Below are 21,053 nucleotides of genomic sequence, written 5' to 3'. Positions count from 1 at the left end.
ATGGGCTTAAGCAAACACTTAGAGGAGCCTTTGAAAGTGTTGCTCCACGAGGAGTATAGACAGCATCATCAGGTGTAAAAAATTTAAATATCTGTAGTTTTTCTCACTACAAAATAATACATTTTGTATTGTAAAAAAAATTTTAATACAAAAGCAATAAATTCATAAAACAACCAAAATAAATTTAAAACCATTCAGTGAAAAGTAGCCCTTGGTAACCTTGCTGTGTATTCTTATAAAATCTCTATGTGTATATGTTATGTTTATATCTGTACATATATATGATCTCTTTCTCATATATATATATATATATAATGTATATACAATATCAGATTCATCTTATACACACTGTTTTGTAACTCACCTTTTTACTTAATAGATTATAAAAATCTTTGTGCAGCAATAGAGTTCTAAAACATAATTTGGTACATCCTTTGAATAGAGATACCAAATTATGTTTAAATGTATTCAAGTGTTCCCACTTGCTGGACACTTAGGTTCAACTCCTTTCTGTTCAAACAGGTTCAGCATAAATATGCTGATAAGTCGTTATGTACATCCTTATTTTCTAAAGACAGATTTCCAGAAGAAAAATTGCCAAAAGTCATGTATTTTAAGTCTTTTCGTATGTATTATCAGAATACCCTTCAAAGAAATATTGGATCAATTTACATACCCATCAGCTCTACAGAGGCATTTTCTCATATGTCCACATAACGCTGAGCACATTTTCCTTTGCCAGTTTAATAGGTACAAAATGATATCTTGTTTATATTTTTAATTTTTTTCAGTTACCAGAGGGATCTGTCATACTCAGTGATCTCATACTTCTTTCTTTGTAGCTGTGTAAATCTGGGGCTTAGAATCAAACTATTAACTCTATACAAAGCAATTTTTGTTTGTTTGTGAGTTTATATGTTTGATATTTCATAGAGTCCAACACATCATTTTTCTTTGTCATGAACCAACCAAAATTCTCAAAATAGGTAACTTTTGTTATATTATGTAAACTCTGGGGAAATTTCTTTGTTACAAAATTCTGTTGTTTGGATTTGTCCAATATGCAATCTCAGTATGTGAATTTACTACACTACAATATAAATGGTCTAATTTTACTTACAAAATAATCCATGTGCAAACATATCCACTGTGATGGAATAAAGTATCTTGTTATCTATTCATTAATACATATTGAGTGGTCATATGACGTGAACACTAAAACAGACTTTCTTGCTGATACACTAAACTGAATTCTCTTGGTGACACACAGGGACTATTAGGTGAGAAATATGGGAACATCCGAATCCCCGGAGAAGTTGAAGCCTCAGAGTTTGAAATGATCTTGGATGCTGCCATAGAGGCGAAGCTGGACACCAAGTTACTGGAAGAGTGGTACTGTCGGGATGAGAACTCGGTGCCAGCCGCTTATTACCTCAGACCCAAATCAGAAATGCTGAAAAGCAATACAAATGCAGTAAGTTATCTTTCTCTCCAAAGTGTGTCTCTCTCTCTACATTTTTAAACTGTTTACATCACACAGGAGTGGTTTTTCTCCACAGAAAAGGCACAGGAGACAGAAAGTTATTCTGCCCTGGACTCTAAATTTCCTTTTAACAACTAAATCCAAACCTAAGAAATCTTCCAAATTCACCTTTCTTTTTTGACATCTTAGACTTTCCTTCTGGGGTCATTTCCTTCTTCCTGAAGTATATCTTTTGGAAGTTCCAAAAGAGTGATAAGTTCTGTTTATCTGAAAATGTGTATTTTTATCATCTCACTGTAATGTATATATATTCCTATTGGTATATGTTGTGCTTCCTACATTTGTGAATTCATATATTCTATCAGTTTTAGAAAATTCTCAGCCATCATCTCATCAAATCCTGTCTCTCCTCTATTCCTTCTTTCCTTTTAGCTCTTCAGTTGCATGTACAATAGACTGCCTCACTCTATCCTCCATATCTCTTTTTTTAAATTTTTTAAATTTTATTGAACTATAGTCGATTCACAGTGTTGTGTTAATTTCTGCTATATAGCAAAGTGATTTGGAGAAGACAATAGCAACCAACTCCAGTACTCTTGCCTGGAAAATCCCATGGGTGGAGCAGCCTGGTAGGCTGCAGTCCATGGGATCGCACAGAGTCGGACATGACTGAAGCGACTTAGCAGCAGCAGCAGCAGCAAAGTGATTGCTATATATATATATATATACACACACATACATACATTTTTTTTTATATTCTTTTCCATTATGGTTTATCACAGGATACTGAATATAGTTCCCTGTGCTATGCAGTAGGACCTTGTTGCTTATCCATCCCATATACAATAGCTTGCATCTGTATCCTCCATGTCTCTTAATTATCTTTCACATTATCAATTTCCTTATCTTTCTGTGCTATACGGAAAGTCACTTTTGATCTTTTTTCCAGTTTACCAAATTTCTTCTTCAGCTGTGTCTCCTCTGTGCATTGAGTTTTCAAATTCAACAGTTATATTTTTAATTTGTAAAAGATTTTTTTTGAGGAGGCAATCTTTTAAAAAATCTGCCAAGTTATTTTTTATAGTCTCTATAAAAAAGTTTTCTTTTAATTCAGTATGTTCCTTTAACATTTCATACATTGGTAATTTATTTTCTTGTGCCTTATGTAGAACCTTGCAGAGAGGTTGTGGCATACATGAGTGAAGAAGAACTAAAAAGCCTCTTGATGAAAGTGAAAGGGAGAGTGAAAAAGTTGGCTTAAAGCTCAACATTCAGAAAACTAAGACCATGGCATCTGGTCCCATCATTTCATGGGAAATAGATGGGGAAACAGTGGAAACAGTGTCAGACTTTATTTTTGGGGGCTCCAAAATCACTGCAGATGGTGACTGCAGCCATGAAATTAAAAGATGTTTACTCCTTGGAAGGAAAGTTATGACCAACCTAGATAGCACATTCAAAAGCAGAGACTTTACTTTGCCAACAAAGGTCCATCTAGTCAAGGCTCTGGTTTTTCCAGTGGTCATGTATGGATGTGAGAGTTGGACTGTCAAGAAAGCTAAGCACTGAAGAAATGATGCTTTTGAACTGTGGTGTTAGAGAAGACTGGGTTTTCATTGGAAGGACTGATGCTAAAGCTGAAACTCCAATACTTTGGCCACCACATGCAAAGAGTTGACTCATTGGAAAAGACCCTGATGCTGGGAGGGATTGGGGGCACGAGGAGAAGGGACGACAGAGGATGAGATGGCTAGATAGCATCACCGACTCGATGGACATGAGCGTGGGTGAACTCCAGGAGTTGATGATGGACAGGGAGGCCAGGCGTGCTGTGATTCATGGGGCCGCAAAGAGCTGGACATGACTGAGCGACTGAACTAAACTGAGTTGAGTGTGATAGAAAGTGTCATTGTCTCTTCTCCAACTTTGTTCCCAAATGTATCCATCATATGTCCCCTGAAACTGAATGAAGGAGGTGGAGAAAACAGATGGGCCTAATTATTGCCTGGACCTTTTAAAGAGGTTGAAAAGAAGCCATAGGACTTCCCTGATGGTCTAGTGGTTAAGAATCCTCCTGCCAATGCATGGGACATGGGTTTGATTGCTGGTCCAGGAAGATTTCATATGTTTCAGGGCAACTAAGCCCAAGCACCACAACTACTGAGCCCACATTCTAGAGTCCAGGCTCCGCAACAAGAGAAGTCCACCCATTGCGAATAAGAGAGTAGCCTTCACTTGCCACAACTAGAGAAAGACTGCACAGCCAAATAAATTAAAAAATAAAATTTTAAAAAGAAAAGAAGGCATAGATATCCATTCCTCTTCCAAAGAAAATATCCTTGATAATGCAGTACCCAGGAGATCCAAGAGAAGAAGAGCCCTGGGTTAGCAACAGCTCTTCATTTAAGATCCCTGTGTTTTGGCCATTCTGACATTTAACAGAAAGCATTTTCTCCATGCAAAATGAAATCATGTCAGATTACTCAATTCTTCTTCTTCCTCAAATGTATTTTTTGAAGTTATTATCTGGAAGAATATGGAGAATACTGGGGTAAATCCCAAACCATTCACCAGGTAAATATGCCAGGAGTAAAGGCAGTAGCTGGTAAAGTAGATATCAAAAAACATGATACCTCAATAAACCAGTTTTGCAAAGCTGTAAAAGTTACACCTATATTTAATTGGCTTTAGCTGTTCCTTCAAGCCTCTGCTGCTGCTAAGTCACTTCAGTTGTGTCTGACTCTGTGTGACCCCATAGACGTCAGCCCACCAGGCTCCCCCATCCCTGGGATTCTCCAGGCAAGAACACTGGAGTGGGTTGCCATTTCCTTCTCCAATGCATGAAAGTGAAATGTGAAAGTGAAGTCGCTCAGTCGTGTCCGACCCTCTGCGACCCCATGGACTGTAGCCTTCAGGCTCCTCCACCCATGGGATTTTCCAGGCAAGAGTACTGGAGGGGGGTGCCATCGCCTTCTCCACTATGAGCCTCTAGGGAAGTTTAAATTATTGACTGAACCATGTTTCTGCATAAATTGTTGTTAAGTAAATGATTGTTTGAATAAGATTATCAGCAAGATTCTATAAATGTTACTTTCTTGGAAGGCACTCCTATTTTATTTCCTAGAGAATAAAAAAAAAAAAAAATGAGGAAGAAACAACTAAAGACAATTAAACAGTAACATATGAGTCAGTCAGTTCAGTTGCTCAGTCGTGTCCACCTCTTTTTGACCCCATGGACTGCAGCACACCAGGCTTCCCTGTCCATTACCAATTCCCAGAGCTTACTCAAACTCACGTCTGTTGAGTCAGTGATGCCATCCAACCATCTCATCCTCTGTAGTCCCCTTCTCCTCCTGCCTTCAATCTTTCCCAGCATCAGGGTCTTTTCCAATGAGTCAATTCTTTGCATCAGGTGGCCAAAGTATTGAAGTTTCAGCTTCAGCATCAGTCCTTCCGATGAATATTCAGGACTGATCTCCTTTAGGATGGACTGGTTGGATCTCCTTGCAGTCCAAGGGACTCTCAAGAGTCTTCTCCAACACCACAGTTCAAAAGCATTAATTCTTTGGTGCTCAGCTTTCTTTATCGTCCAACTCTCACATCCATACATGACTACTGGAAAAACCATCCTTTTGACTAGTCTGACCTTTAACTGTATTGAAGATATGATTTTTGTTACAACATTTGAATCAAAACTCAAGAGTGAAACACACAATATATTGAGAAAATCAAACAAACAAATCCTGTTTGGCTTCACACCGTTGTGTCACTTGGGCGAGTTCACATCACTTTCAGGGTACTAGGGAGAATAAATGAGATACTATCCATTAAGCACCTGTCATGGTAAGGCCCATGGTAGACTTTCAAATAACAATGATTCTCTTCCTCTTAAATATTGAGTTTTATTGATGATTTAAGACTAACATCTCATTTTCACCTTTCTAAAGATGCAACCTTCTGCCAATGCCGAGAATGAGAAGACCTGGCAAGAGATATCAGATGAGATCAAGAAGATATTTAAGACTGCTGTAAAACTGTTACATGAAAAGGGGAAGATGAAACACAGCCAAGCCAAGAGGTACCTGTTCTCAGGTAATTTTTTTATGCATCTTCCGTAAACTGAGGAATTGATCATTAATAGATATATTCACTGTTTCCTTTTATGGTTCTGTAAATTTAATAGTATTTACTGCCTGATGAAATTTAATTTTTCTAAATGTTTTTATCTCCTGGAGAGACAAGTAAACTTTTTACTCAAAGATAAGCTTTTACTTACTTAACTTGAGGAATTCTCCAAAAATATGACTTTAAAAGAAATCAGAGGAGGCTGAATATAATAGACCAGACTCAGCCAGTATTTCTCAGTTGAACTGTTCATTAATTCACTTGCTCAGCGAACATTTATTGAGGGCATATATATGCCAGGCACTGGGGCTACAACAATGATGAAGAAGGCAAGGTTTCTGCTCTCCTGGAACTTATTGTTTAGTGAGGAGAAAATAAGTGATAGGCAAGTAATCAAATAAATGAACAATATCATGTCAGAAAGGATAAGTGCTATGAATAAAATACAGTAATACAAAAATAGGGCCTGAGGAAGGCTGTGGGGGTCCAGATTTAGATAGGGCAGGTGATAAGGAAATGACTTCTGAGCTAAATGGCAGAATGAATCAGAGCTGGCAGTGTCATATCTAAAATAGAGAATTCTAGGCAGAGGGATTGCCAGCTTCAAGATTCCTGAGACAGGAATGTCCTAAGCAAGTTCTAGGAGCAGGAAGAAGGTAAAGATTGCCAAGCTCAGAGAAGGAGAGATGAGGTTAGAAGGTGGGCACAGGCCATAATAACAACAGAAATAATCAATAGGCAATCTGTAATAGAAATAGAATAGAGTTTTATTCAAGCCAAACTGAGGACTGTAGCCTGAGAGAGACAGATTCAAGAAGCACTTGAATTGTGTTATAATTAGAGCTGGCAAGAAGTCAGGATGCATGTCAAATAAGGACTGGTTGGGGTCTGAAATGGTCACATAGTTACAATGGGTAGACCTTGAGACCTAGGCAGATGCTAGCAGATATTATTTTGAGAATGAACTGGTGGTATTCTTCCACCTGATACAGTTCAGAGAATTCAAGTTCTCAGTGATGCAGGAAAAATGTCTGAAACCCATACACAATGGCCACTGGTTCCATTTTGGATGCCTGAATCATAGATATTCCAGTTTGATTTTTAGATGTATTCTTTCCTTTAGTGGTTAAATCAGATGTACAATGCATGTTTGATGGGCCAGAAGACAGGCTGTTCTATTTAACATACAGTTCAACCCAAATCAGGTATAAGCCAGAATGACTTCCTCATATTTCAATCTGTGAAAATATCTTCCATCACTGCATAAGATGGGAAGCTATCAGAGGTTGGGAAGTAAGGGAGTGGCAGGATCTAGATTAGCCTTAAAATAAAAAATATCCCTAACTGCTGAGCAGAGACTCACTTGTGGGCCTTTTTCAGCTGTGGAAAAGAGGTTTTATTTTTAGGAATTGCATAGGAAATCACATATCTGAAGGAATATGTCAGTCATAGTTTCCAGGGGATGAACACTCCTAGGTAAAATAATTGGTTAAGTAGCATTTATTTTAAGAGGTGATAGCAAAGAATTATTGAAGAAAAAAGCAACAGTAGTTGCATTTTCAGACTGGTTTTGTGAATGATGTAGCAAAATGTTTGTGAAAACCTAAGAAGCACTTGATACCATTCTCGCCGGATATGCTTGTATTTCAACCTCAGAGAAAGTATGAATAATTTTGACAAATTCATTCTCCAGAAGATGTCAAAAATTGGGTCTTATTTTAGTTCTCCCTAAAAATGCTAAAATCACCAGGAATAAGTACTATCTTTAGAATATACAGGTAACATATATCCTTATTCCTCTGGGATCTTTTTGATCCATTTTTGAAGCCCTGGTTCTTTGTCTTTATCAAGGGCAAAACTCCCCTATTCCTAAAAAATGTGCTGTATCAGGAAAAAAATACCAAGAGCAAACACTCTGCTATTCTTGATATTAAGAGACACCAGTTGGGGAGGGCATCCTCTGACTCAGAGTTAGACAGCCCAAGTTTTAAAAAATTCATAAGCAAATACTTTCTCTTAATTTTCTCCACAATAAAGAACTTGGTCCACATGGATAGCCATATGAAGATTAATCATTTTGTACTAGGTAGTATGAAATACTATAGCTGGCCTATTTTCTATTTGGGGTTACATCTCTAAAAGATATGCATGCTCATGAAATTTTAATTTACATTCCAACTCATTTTAAGACCATGTTTGCACAGTGAAAATTGCTGAAGAGGGGCCAATTCTTTGAAAAGGATAGAGTATATTTGTTTTGTGCCAGTCTATCAATAACCAATGTGGTAGTTAGACCAGCCTTTTTGTCTCTTATTAGGATTGCAAGATACTCTTCAGCAATCACCATCAGGTAACTTTGAAAAAATAAAGGCTTATAACTTGTAAGTGGAATAGGAAATGGCAACCCACTCCAGTATTCTTGCCTGGAGAATCCCATGGACAGAGAAGCCTGGAGGGCTACAGTCCATAGGGTCAGAAAAAGTTTGACATGACTGAACACACATACACATTACTTATAGGACCTGGAAATTCCAGAGCACATCTAAAGCTACACAACAAGGTCAGAAGCAGAGAGAGAAAGAGAGACAGAGCACACACATCTAGGGTTCTGCTTTTACTGGGCTCACTCTTTACTGGTAAATTTAAAACGTAAAAGTGGGAATTTAAAGCACAGGAAGAGAGAAAAACAAGTGGCGAGAAAGGTTAGTTACTGAAGTCCACCAAGAGCTCTTAAACAAAGGAGTCTCAGTGAGGGGGGCTGGCCTGCTCTGTATGTGTGGCTGTTAATGAGTTTATTCAAGATAGGTATCATTGAAATGGACGCCTCAGCAATCAAAGCTTAAGTCAGACATTTGCATTATTAAAAAACAGTGCCCCCCCCCAAAAAAAAAACTGTCAGGGTTTACACTACAATATTACTTTAATATTTTCCGAAATCTTCAAATAAGAATACCAGATAGAGGGATTTCCCTGGTGGAACACAGATGGCTGGATAAGAAGAGGTGGACCAAAGGCTACTTTCTGCAGGAGTTCAGAATATCCAAATTTCTTGCATCTTTCCCTGTATATATTATAACAAATTTGTACTCTTCTACAAAAAGAAAAGTAGACATATGTTATATAAGCTTCCTTATCTGGCCTCCTGATACAATTTTCCTGAATAAAATCTTTGGTAAAACATATTGATTTGGGACTTTCCTGGTGATCTAGTGATTAAGGGCCCACATGCCCCTGCAGGGGACATGGGTTCAAGAAGATTCCACATGCCTCAGGGCGACTAAGCCCGTGTGCTACAGCTACTGAGCCCATACACCACAAGTACTGAAGCCCCAATGCTCTAGAATCTGGGCTCTGCAACAGGAGAAGCCATCACAGTGAGAAGCTCACACACTGCAACTAAATAAAGCCCATGTGAACTAACGAAGACCCAGCGCAGCCAAAAATAAATAAAATTTAAAAAAAGAAACTATACTGATGTGAATAGCACAGCTTATTCAACACTGGTGGATATAAATACATCTCTTTTACTTCAATCACAAATCTTTATCAATTGCTATCATTACTGAAAAAATATTATCACAGAAGTTCTGCTAAAAGGTACCATTTTTAAATAAAATTCCCACCTCCCTTCATAGTTACTTTATAGAATATACCTATGTTTCATTTTTGCTTGATGTGGGAGGTGTGGCCAGTATATTGAGATGGTCTAAGTTACAACCAGCCCCATCCCCTGCCCCCATGCTTCCACCAGATCCCAGCCCAGCAGTCACCGCCTTAAGAAAACCTTCTCTGACTTCTCCAAGTGGATTAGATTTCTCAATTGTTTGCTCTCAAGGCACCATATCATTCAACTTCCCAGGCATAAAAATAATACATTTCTTTGTGGGACTCTGTGACTCATGTCTGCCATCTTCCACTGGACTATAAGCTTCATAATAGCTTTTTCTCTCAGCATTCTGTTTTCTCCCACCACTGTATCCTAAGCAACTAGCAGCATGCCTGGTACATAGCAGATGCTCAATTAAGACCAACTGGATAAAGAAAAGCAGAGGGGAGAAGTTGCAAAAGACTGCTTGTTTTAAAATTCATGTCCATTGGTTTAATTATTTTAAATTTTTCCCTAAAATTGTGCATAATTGTTGCTTTTTATTAGTACTGATACAACTTTAAATGTTCTTATGGGGCCTCAGATGATTTAGAAAGTATATTTACTTTTATGTGAGCATATGTATTACAAGCCCTAACATGGTTTATCTCAGAAGAAATAAAGTTACATACTGAGTCATTTTCCTGTTCCTGCTCTGATGGGTGTAATGGGATTTAACAGTGACATGGATAATGGATAAATGAAATTAGCACATAATTATATTTTGAACATGCTTTTACATTTATATTTACACATATATGTCTGGGGTATGCATCTCAAGCAAAATGGTGAAACCACAGTGGAGGAAAGACCCACGAGGAAGAAATAGACTAGATACGTCATGTGGCCTCTTCCTCGTTCTCTCCTCGCCCCAGTTAGTTCCTGCTCTCCACTCTTAGAACCTCTGGAGTCTGGGAGGAAAGCCACGTGGGAACTTAGAAGAAGCAACTATAAGCTTAGTGTGCTTTCTTTCTTATGATTATGTTCAACCTCTCCCTCAGGTCTTGGAGGAAATTAAACAATTGTATTTAGAATCCATTGTTCTGGGATCCAGGCTGTTCAGGAAAAGACAAATAGGAAATTAAGGACTTGAGAAATTATTCTAAAGATAACTCAGCTACACACTATAAGCAAAATAAACTACCACTACTGACTTGAGAGCCACATGCTAAAAGCGTGGGTGCGTTGCTTCTTGGTTCTAGACAGTAAACTCCTTGTTGTATTTTCTTTCAGCGATAGAGGATGAATTTGACTTTGCTCTAGGAAAGCAAACTCCAGCATTCCTGAAGAAGTGTGTTTGCTATATTAGGAAAATTGCTAACATTGAGCGTTTCGTGAAAATCCCGGAAATGGGAAAATACATGGATATAACTGGAACAGAACCAAGAATTATTCGGGACCCTGAAGCCCAAGAGAAGCTGATAAAACTCAGGGATGAATTTATTCCTACCATTGTTGCTTCATCTAATCTGAGAGTGTACACATCTGTTACTCATTGTGACATGAAACTAGGCTATTCCCAAGAAATAGAAAACCATTACATAGAAGGACTTGGTAAACAATTTTATGAGGACATGATTGACATAATTCAGGCCACGGTTCAACAGAATTTTGACACAGAAACTGATACGCTCTATGATGAAATCCTTCAGCATTCGTCCTTATGTAAAACATATGCCTCCTTCTACGAGTACAAATGTGAATCTCTAAACATCGTGCATAAATACATTCTTCCAAGCAAAACTGGGCACATCAACCCACTTATTATATACGGTGGACCATGCACTGGAAAGACCCTTCTGCTAGCTGAAGTAGCAAAGAAGGTAAATACCTATTCTTTTACGTGTATGTTTGTAAAAACTGGGGAAAAGATCGAGTCACCAAATTCACTTCCATTTTCTGTGTTTACTATGAATTATAATGGGTCCTTTTGGAATGGATACTTCAGCTTTTCTCTTTTGCTAGTGTAACAATTATACTGAAAGATAAGACTCACGAGGTTCAATCCTAGAACAGCTTTGTTTTGTCTCTTGCTGTTCAAACTCATGTTGTGGAGCTAGTTCTCATCTGGCTGGAAACAAGGGCAGATCTCACAACTCTTCTCATCACTCTCAGCAAAGACAAGCCCTCTGATTGCTTCTGGATACTAAATCCATCTCAGTTCAGCAATTAATATGTCCAGTTGAAGATGATAATGAATACTTCAGTCTACATCTCCTTCCCCTGACTGAGGCCAACCATATGCCAGGCCCCTCCAGCAGGAAGTAGGAACATGACCATCTTCTCCTTTCTTACACCACCCCGCACTTCTTCCCCTCCATCCCTAACCCCAACCACGCTCTGACTTCTATAGGTTGTGATTTAGGGGATGTAGGTAAGGTGGCCAGAACATTCTTATAGACCAGTATTCTTCTGACCTGGACTCTGCATTCTGGTCTTGGAAGGTGTTTAAAACTTCCTCCTGTTTCTTCTGAGGCCTTTTCCTGGTTTCCCAAAGGTCTTTTCCCTCTCACATAACCCGACCTGTCCTCACTGAGCACCTCTCACCTGCTGTTCCCTAGGCACAGGGAACCGCATTGTTTTTCCATCTGGTCACCCCATGGCTCCTAGATATCCAGCAACACATATCCTAGTATCTTTAGGCCAAGAGCCTCTCCACAGCCCAGCAAGCTCCCTTAGACAGGAACTAGGAAAAACAGAACCAGCAGAAACCCTCACCACTCCCACTTACCAGTGGCTGACATCTGAAACATGGGAAACACTTGGGTACTGTTTTGCCCTGAGAAACTCCAGTCCCAAAAGGGCACCTCTCTATCACTCCTCCACTGGAGCAGCTAGCCAGGCTCACTCACTCAACCTCCATATTCCTCAGCTGTCATCAGACCCAGATGGCTGTTTCTCAAGCCCTAGGGGACATCCTGAAAGTGGTCCATTGCAGCCTCTTTCCCAAAGGTAGAAGTGAGAAGTGGGCATCTATCAGTCCTCCACTTTGGGAGTAGGGTGGTGAGACATATAACCCACAGCATCCTCATCTCCCCACTTCCCTGGTGGCTCAGTGCTAAAGAACCCGCCTGCCAATGCAGGAGACACAGGCGACACGGGTTTGATCCCTGGGTCGGGATGATCCCCTGGAGAAAGATATGGCCATCCAGTATTCTTGCCTGAGAGATTCCATGAACAGAGGAGCCTGGCAGGCTACAGTCTATGGGGTCGCAAAGAGTCAGACACGACTTAGCCACTAAACAACAACAATAAAATCCTCCTCTCCCATTTTTTTTTCTTGGCCCCTTTTTCAGGCTGAAGGCAAGGAGTCCACCAAAGGTAGCAAAACTAGTTTTCAAAATTCCCTTTCAAGTCTTGCAAGATGGGCTGGAGCTTCACTCTGGAATGTGGTGTCTATTGTCTAAACTCGGTGAAACTAGTACCAGTTTTAACCTCCTGTTACACTTGATACCAAAGTCTGATGGTTTATACTATCCGGGGGTTACTTCAGAATCTTTGTATTTCTCTTCTTGTGGCTACTGTCTTAAAAACAGAGGTTTCCTTAACTGTGTGAACATTCTCATGATCTATCACGTGCTACACAATCTTATCTTAAGGACAAGAAAAGGGACGATTGTGTTGCACCTCATGTGGGGATTAGGTCCCAAAGTGAGGACACAGGTGACAACCACGTATATCAGACTTACATTTAAAGTCCCTAGGAAGGCCCATTTACCATTTCTCAATCTGCCACACCCAGCCGCTGGTTTTCCTTCTGGTGTTAGGGTATGAGCCCTTTCTTCAACTGAAACGGCAGGCTTATATTTAGGGGCCACGTTGTGTCAAAATAGGTGTGTGCATGTGCATGTGTGTGACCATCTGCCTGTGCCTGCATACTACTTTGTAGGTGTGTCTTCAAACTTTAGAATTATTCCAAGTGAGCAAGACAGTAATGCTACAAGGGGAACTGAAATCAAATGAGAAAACACTTGGTGTATGCACTTCATCGGAGAAGGCGACTGCGCCCCACTCCAGTACTCTTGCCTGGAAAATCCCATGGGCGGAGGAGCCTGGTGGGCTGTAGTCCATGGGGTCGCGAAGAGTTGGACACAACTGAGCGACTTCACTTTCACTTTTCACTTTCTTGCATTGGAGAAGGAAATGGCAACCCACTCCAGTGTTCTTGCTCGGCGGAGCCTGGTGGGCTGCCGTCTATGGGGTCGCAGAGAGTCAGACACAACTGAAGCAACTTAGCAGCAGCAGCAGCAGCAACAACACACACTTCACACTCACTCTAGGGCTTTTTCCTTGTGGAAGAGGGGAGGATAAAAGTGGTTGCAGGAACAATGCACATGTGATGCAACCCTCTGTGTCCAGCACGGTAGTCGTGTGATGTGTGTGATATGGCTGTACACACACGCAGTCCCCGTGGGCAGAGTGTGGTGACAGTCAACTTAAACAATGGCCTTCCGAGTGCTCGCTGTTCTGGGTATGTTGTGCAACCACCATGGTCTCAGAGGAGGCTTGCCTAGTTTTAGGTCCCCTGCCTGGACTCTGCTTGCTTCTCCTCCCTCCTGGAGAACATCTGCTCCAGTCCCTCCCTCATCTCCACCAATCTGTGCTCTCGTGACTTGTGTCCCTTGTAAGGATCCAGACAGGCATCTCAGGTTTGTCTCCAGGTCGTCTCTTGTGCAACCTGTCCCAACATTTCCTGGGACATGAGCTCATATCAAAAGGCCATTCTTTATAGATATCGCATATCCTCCAACCCGGGATTGGGAAGAAGGATGATGCATATAATCATCATAAGCCATCCACACAGGGACAAACAGATTGTATTCTGTTTCTGATTTGCCACCGAAGGACAGCGGTAAAATGGAGGGATTCTGTGTGTGCGTGCATGTGCGCATGCTCAGCCATGTCTGACTCTTTGTGACCCCATGGACTGTAGCCCGTTAGGCTCCTCTGTCCGTGGGATTTTCCAGGCAAGAATACTGTACCTTCCTCCAAATTAGCTTCAAAGGTTAGGGCCAAACACCAAAAATGAGTTGCTTATTTTCCTTAGCAGTTAGTTTTGAAACTGACATCCATGAATCTTCTAAACTTATTCATCTAAACTACCTATTGGGGAACCAAGTTTCATAAACCTACTTCTTAATGTATTAGAAAATAAGTCTTTTTCTAAGGAATATCCTTGGTGAATTCCAAAGATTACTGAAAAACATTATCTCCCTAAAAGTATGCTTTGGAATGTTTATACTTTGATCATATCCCTTTTTGTCCTTACCTTTCCAGACAGAAAAATACTAAACCTAGCAGCCCTCTCACATAATGTTATCCCTTTAACTGTAAATTTAAAAAAGAGAGAGTGGGAGACAGAGAACACTCAAATGAAAGTCAGATATGACTTCTATTCCATTTTCATCTCTTGATAATCATTGAACTATGAGCAAACTATTTATCTGGCTTGGGCCTCAGTTTCCTCTTCTGTTACATGATACTGTAATCTATAATCCCATGTGTCCTACAGAGAGATAATGTGAGGCCTGATGACTGCCTGTTTATATAGTAAACTGTCTGTTATAAAGCACAAATTCAGCCAAACTCATTTAATCCACATTATCAGATTTTTATGATAATAAAAAATAATAATGATGACCTTATATCATCATAATAGAGTAAAAGTCTCTGAGTCATAAAAGATTATACTCAATATCATTTTATTGCTGAATATTTTTATTACATTCTAATTAACTAGAAGGCTTCCCAGGTGGCTCAGTGGTAAAGAATCTGCCTGCTAAGCAGAAGACACAAGTTTGATCCCGGGGTCAGGAAGATCCCCTGGAGAAGGAAATGGCAACCCACTCCAGTATTCTTTCCTGGGAAATCCCATGGACAGAGGAGTCTGGCGGGCATAGTGCCTAAGGTCACGAAAGAATTGGACATGACTCAGTGATTAAAATACAACAAAAGTTAACTAGACCATGGTCAGCCTTATGTAACCTCAACCAAGGAAAATAATTGACTTGACCTAATGTGTAGGTCCCAGGTGGCTCAGTCGGTAAAGAATCTGCCTGCAATGTGGAGACCTGGGTTCAATCCTTGGTTGGATTCTTGGGTTGGAAAGATCCCCTGGAGGAGGGCATGGCAACCCACTCCAGTATTCTTGCCTGGAGAACCCCCACTGACAGAGAAGCCTGGTGGGCTACGGTTCATGGGGTTACAAAGAGTCGGACACGTCTGAGAGACTAATCATACAATGTGTAGGTCATTACTTAATCTATTCATTAAATATTTACCAAGCACCTACCATGTGCCAACAACTGTGCCAAGAAATGGAAATTCAGTGATGAGGAACTAAGCATACTAGATATTCAGATTTACAGTTGGTGAAATGCTTTGTAACTTTTAGAATACAAGCCAAATGCTGCCTTGTGGTTGACTGCTACTGTTACCACTGTTTTATTACCTTTAGTGGAGTGATCCTGAGCATTTCACCAATAGACTTGCGTGTGTGAGCTTTGTGACAGCTCTCTGACCATCTCAGGCTTTTCCATCTCCTGGGTCTAGGTTACTTTCTGCCTGGTTGGGGTTACCAGAAGGCTGATCTCTGCAGAGAGGAAGTGTTGTTGCATGTGACCATGTGAATATGTATCTCCATTCTAAACGCCACCTTTGTGTTTTAGGCTTGTGGCTGGCTACATGAAGACACAGGACCAGAATCTGACCCAGTTGTAGTCGTGAGGTTTCTAGGAACCACAGACTTGAGTACTAATCTTAAGTCTCTCCTTCTAAGTGTTTGTGAACAGTTGGCTGTGAACTACCGGTGCCTGGTTCAGAGCTACCCTAAGAAGATCCATGACCTCCGTGACTTATTCATAAACCTTTTGAATGAGTCTTCATTGCAGAGACCTCTCGTGGTCATATTCGATGCCCTGGAGCAGCTCTCAGAAAGCGACGAGGCCCGGAAGCTCTGGTGGCTTCCCGTGCACCTTCCCCGCTTCGTCCGGATCGTCCTCTCCACACTGCCCAACAAACATGGGATCCTGCAGAAACTGAGGTGCCTTATCCATGAAGAAGACAACTATATTGAGCTGATTCCCCGGGACAGGAAGATGTGCAGCCAGGTGCTCAAACACCAGCTGCTGCGGGTCAAAAGGAAGGTCACGTCAGGCCAGCAGATTTACGTGAACAACGCCTTCTCCAAGTGCACGCTGCCCATGTTTGTGAACCTGACCTTCAGGGAAGTGAGACACTGGCGATCTCACAGAGACGTCGACGAGTCCTCCCTCTGTGTCACCGTGCACGAAAGCATAGAGCAGCTCTTCTGGTCCCTGGAGCGAAAGTGTGGGCAGAAACTCGTCTCTCGGGCTCTCGGTTACATCACCATGGCCAAAATGGGTTTGAGTGAGATGGAGCTGGAGGACGTGCTGGCCCTGGACAACAGTGTGATGAATGAGCTCAATGAGAACACCAGGCCCAGCAATCCCCTGAGGGTACCTTATCTGTACATCGCAAAGCTCAAGGAGGGGCTCAGTGGATACCTAATTGAGAGACACGTGAAGAATGTCACCCTGCTGGTCTGGGCCAATAGACACCTGCAGCTCATAGCCCAGAAGCTATATCTGCAGGACAAGAGCGACCTGCATGAAATGCATACCATACTGGCAGACTACTTTCTGGGAGTCTGGTCAGGGGGCAGGAGGAAAGCTTTCTGCCTGGAAGACCCCTACCTGAACGGCTGCCTTGACTTGGAGAGCAGAAGCCTGCTGGAGGAGGAGAGACACTTCATGGAGCAGGCTTCCTTCGACAGGCAGGCCCCTGACCAGCCCTGGGTCTTCCAGTGCAATCCACTTGAGCCTGACATCTTTTTTGTCAACCATCGGAAAATGTGTGAGCTGCTGTACCACCTGACAAGGTGTGGGAAGACTGACGACCTGCTCTATGGCATCATCATGAACTTCAGCTGGCTTTACACCATGATCAAAATCGGCCAGTTCGACAAAGTGCTCGCGGACATTGAGCTGGCTTACATCTACTCGCAGGAGAAGGAGCTGAAGTTCCTGGCAAGCACCCTCCGCAGCATCAAAACCAAGGTCGTTGCATTCCCCGGCTCCCTCTCCGCAGAGCTTCAGCAGAGGCTGCTGCCTGTTGTGAGCTCCCTGCCCAAACTTAGACACCTTCTCTTAGAATGTGACAAAGATGGGCCCAAATACTGCTCCATTGTGCCATTACACTCATCCATGGACGTGACCTACAGCCCAGAGCGACTTCCCTTGTCATCTAGTCACCTGCATGTCACCGAGATTCTGCCCACCTGTAACCCCAGTACAGTCCTCACGGCTTTAGAAAATGGTTCCATCAGCACTTGGGATGTGGAAACGCGTCAACTGCTTAGGCAAATCACAACAGCCCAGTCTGTCATCCTGGGCATGAAACTCAGCAATGATGAAAAGTACCTCGTGGTGGCAACAACAAATAATACCCTGCTGGTTTACGACAATGTAAATTCTTGCCTCCTGTCTGAAGTAGAAATCAAAGGGACCAAGCATGGAAGTGGCTCCACCTACATCAATGGATTTACACTGTCCGTCAAACATGCTCTGGCCTGGCTCGAAGCCAGCAAAGATGTCACTGTCATTGATCTGCTCTATGGATGGCCCCTTTACCAGTTCCACTGCTGGTACGAAGTGACCTGCGTCCAGTGCTCACTAGACGGTGTGTATGCCTTCTGTGGACAGTACCTGAACACCACCACCATCTTTCATCTAGGGAGTGGAGAAAAGTTATGTACAGTGACATCTGAATTTTCAGGTGGGTTTGTGAAGTTCCTTCTTATCTTGGACACAGCTCAGGAAATGGTAATGGTAGACAGTGAGGGCAGCCTTTCTGTTTGGAACACAGAGGACATCTCCAACCCCCAGCTGACTGATGACTTTGACTGTCGCAGGGAAGACAGTGAGGTGGTCAGCATTGAACTTTCAGAGGACCAAAGTGCAGTTCTTATCTGTAAGGCCCTCAGCATCGAGCTCTTAGACACTGGCCTGTGGAAGGTGGCGGAAAAGTTCAGAGCAAAGCACAATGAACGCTTTATATCAGCTGTGCTGTCCAAGAACGGAGACTGCATCATTGCGACCATGGAAAACACCTCGGCTGTGTTCTTCTGGAGGCGGGACACGGGGCAGTGTATGGCGAGCTTACAGGAAATCTCAGGTACCATAGTCAAGTTGGTGAAATCCAGTCACCACAACATGCTGCTATCTTTATCCACCAGTGGTGTTCTTTCCATCTGGGACATAGATATAATCACAGCTATGTCCAACATAGATAAGACTGGAAAACCCATCCAAAGTCTGGTGTTACCTGCTCGCGGGGAGATCATTTACTCCCTCGATGGCTCGGATTGTGTTCACAAGTGGAACTTCAGCAGCGGGTTCCTTGAAGCAGTGTTCAAGCACGAAGGAACGGTTGAGCACTGCGTGCTGACGTCCTCTGGAGACGTCATGGTGACGTCAGATGATAAGAGCAGCCAGTATGTCTGGCACACCAGCAGTGGTGAAAACCTCTTTCGAATTAATGGGCAGAGAATCTCTCAGCTGCTGATTACACACAATGACCAGTTTGTGGTCTCTCTCTGTGAGGAAAATGCCTCCAGGGTTTGGAGACTGGCCACGGGCCACAGGGTGTGCAACATCCTGACCAGTCTGCAGAATGCCTTCATCACCTCTGCGAACACCTTCGTGGTGGGCATGACCAAAAGCAAGGTGCTGGCGGTCAGTCTTTGGACAGGAAGCATCACCAAGAAGTTCTGCTGCGAAGACGGCACCACCATTGTGAATTTTAAATTGATTCCTGACTGCCCGGATATCATCGTGTTTATCACGTCGGCTGAGACGGTTAATATCTGGAGTCTGACAGAAGAAGTGATCTGCCGCCGTGTGCAACTTCCAAACAACTTCCTGAAAAACCTAGAGGATTTTGAAATCTCTCCCAATGGAAAGCTAGGCATTATTTCCAGGGGAGATGAGAATATCAACGTGCTGGATTTACACAGCGGCAAATTACGGGTGGTGCATGCCTCGGGGGTCATCTGGAGGCAGAGGTTGTCTCGAGATGGTCGCTACCTGGTATACATTTGTTTCCGAAACGGGGAAGAAGAGGATGAAAATGGTGCAATATCCAGTTTGATTGTCATGAGACTGGCCGATGGCAAAAATATCGGTGCTTGTTCCCTTTACAAAACACCAACTTTCCTTGCCCTCTCCCAGCGGCACCTGAACATCATTGTGGGTTTTGACGATGGCAGCATAGGGATATACACCGTGGTGGACCGTGTAGATGCTGCACTGAAAATTAAAATTGCCACTTCAAACAGCAGACAAATTTTCAACAACGCGACACAGACATCCAGGCCAAAGTGTAATAGTTACTGTTTTAAAGTATCTGTGGATTGTCTATGGAGAGAGTCGACTGAGGTTTTTGCAAGAGACAGTCCCATCACCGTGAGTGACTCCTCAGAACCCAACGAGTCAACACCCTCCAAGAAACACAACTCCTGCTACGAGCGGGTGTGCTCTGCCCTGGAATCCAGGGGCCACAGCTATGCCCCTGACAACTAACAAAATGTTTTTCCTGCTTAGCAGAACTACATCATACACACATAAAAGGAAAAAAAAATACCTTCTGTATCCCAAATGATACACATTCATTCTTAAAAGACAGGAAAGATGCTGGAGTTCCAGTATTAATTATTGCCATTCTCATACATTGAGACAATCCCCTGGAGAAGGGAATGGCAACCCACTCCAGTATTCTTGCCTAGAGAAAACCATGGACAGAGGAGCCTGGCAGGCTACAGTCCATGAGGTCACAAAGAGTCAGACACGACTGAGCAACTAACACACACACATGAAATGTACAGAAATGTGAAATTATTTGTGAAGTCAGTCTTTTTGACAAAGTTTACCCAAGAATGAAGTCTTGACAGAATTTCTAGAAATCACATTTACATGGCTATATCAGCGGAAAGGTAGAGAGTAGTTTTTAAATTAACTGGACTGGAAGAAGCAGCTTAACTCATCCCATTGTCCAGATGAGAGAGGTTAGAGCTACACACAGACCATCTGGACTGGAGTTAGTCCTACAGCAACAGGTTGAAATTGTGAACACAAACTGCTGTTGGACTTCAAATGATTGTGGATAACTAAACACAGCCTTAATCTCTCCTTACATTTTTACGATCCTGACAACTGTGTCAATCCAGTCTGCAGATGGAAGGTCTAAAGGTGCAAAATAATGTAACAAAAATGCCCAGAGGTACTCCCAGTTTCCCAACAGAAGGGATGTGAGGTATGAGGCCACAGACTGGACTGGGGCAAGAGCTGCCTCCTGCTATTACAGGGCTACTGAACATACACAGTCGGTCTTCATTACAACTGCATGCAAGGGTTTCTGTATCATGGAACACACAATTTTTAAACTATTTTCTGGGCTGCAAAGGAACACATTTAATATGAAATCACAATCTTTTCATGCCATTTTGAAATGCCTGTTTGTGCTGGGTGTAAAAATGTTACAGAAAGGGCATTATAAACGTGGTCAAAACACCTGTTCATTTCTATCATTGTACCAACAAAAGGCTGTGCTATAGAAGTTGGTTGTGTGGAAGCATAAACTATTTCCTAAATCCCTGCAGTAAATCTTATTAGAAGGAAAGCTTTCTCAACATGCCATCTGTGGAATACTGACGACATTTGCCTTACTTATTCTCATTCTTCTTCTTTCCTGTGTAAAACGCAGATAGCTGACCAAATACTC

The 21,053-nt window shown here is 42.1% G+C and overlaps 1 protein-coding gene across 1 annotated transcript; it reads left to right on the top strand.

Moving 5' to 3' along the window:
* Positions 1-19,855, top strand: NWD2 (NACHT and WD repeat domain containing 2). The gene is made up of 5 exons (XM_086407337.1): positions 1-72; positions 1,271-1,474; positions 5,431-5,575; positions 10,488-11,077; positions 15,923-19,855. Exons 1-5 carry the CDS (start codon positions 1-3, stop codon positions 19,853-19,855), a joined length of 4,944 nt encoding a protein of 1,647 aa, XP_086263463.1.
* Positions 19,856-21,053: the final 1,198 nt, after the last annotated feature.

This window comes from Bos grunniens, chromosome 6 (assembly GCF_055505025.1).
Source record: "Bos grunniens cultivar Pamir isolate PY7600 chromosome 6, Bosgru_T2T1.0, whole genome shotgun sequence".
In the NCBI taxonomy this organism is placed as follows: domain Eukaryota; kingdom Metazoa; phylum Chordata; class Mammalia; order Artiodactyla; family Bovidae; genus Bos; species Bos grunniens.
Note: the sequence above shows the minus strand (reverse complement) of the source record. Positions and strands in the feature narration are given on the sequence as shown.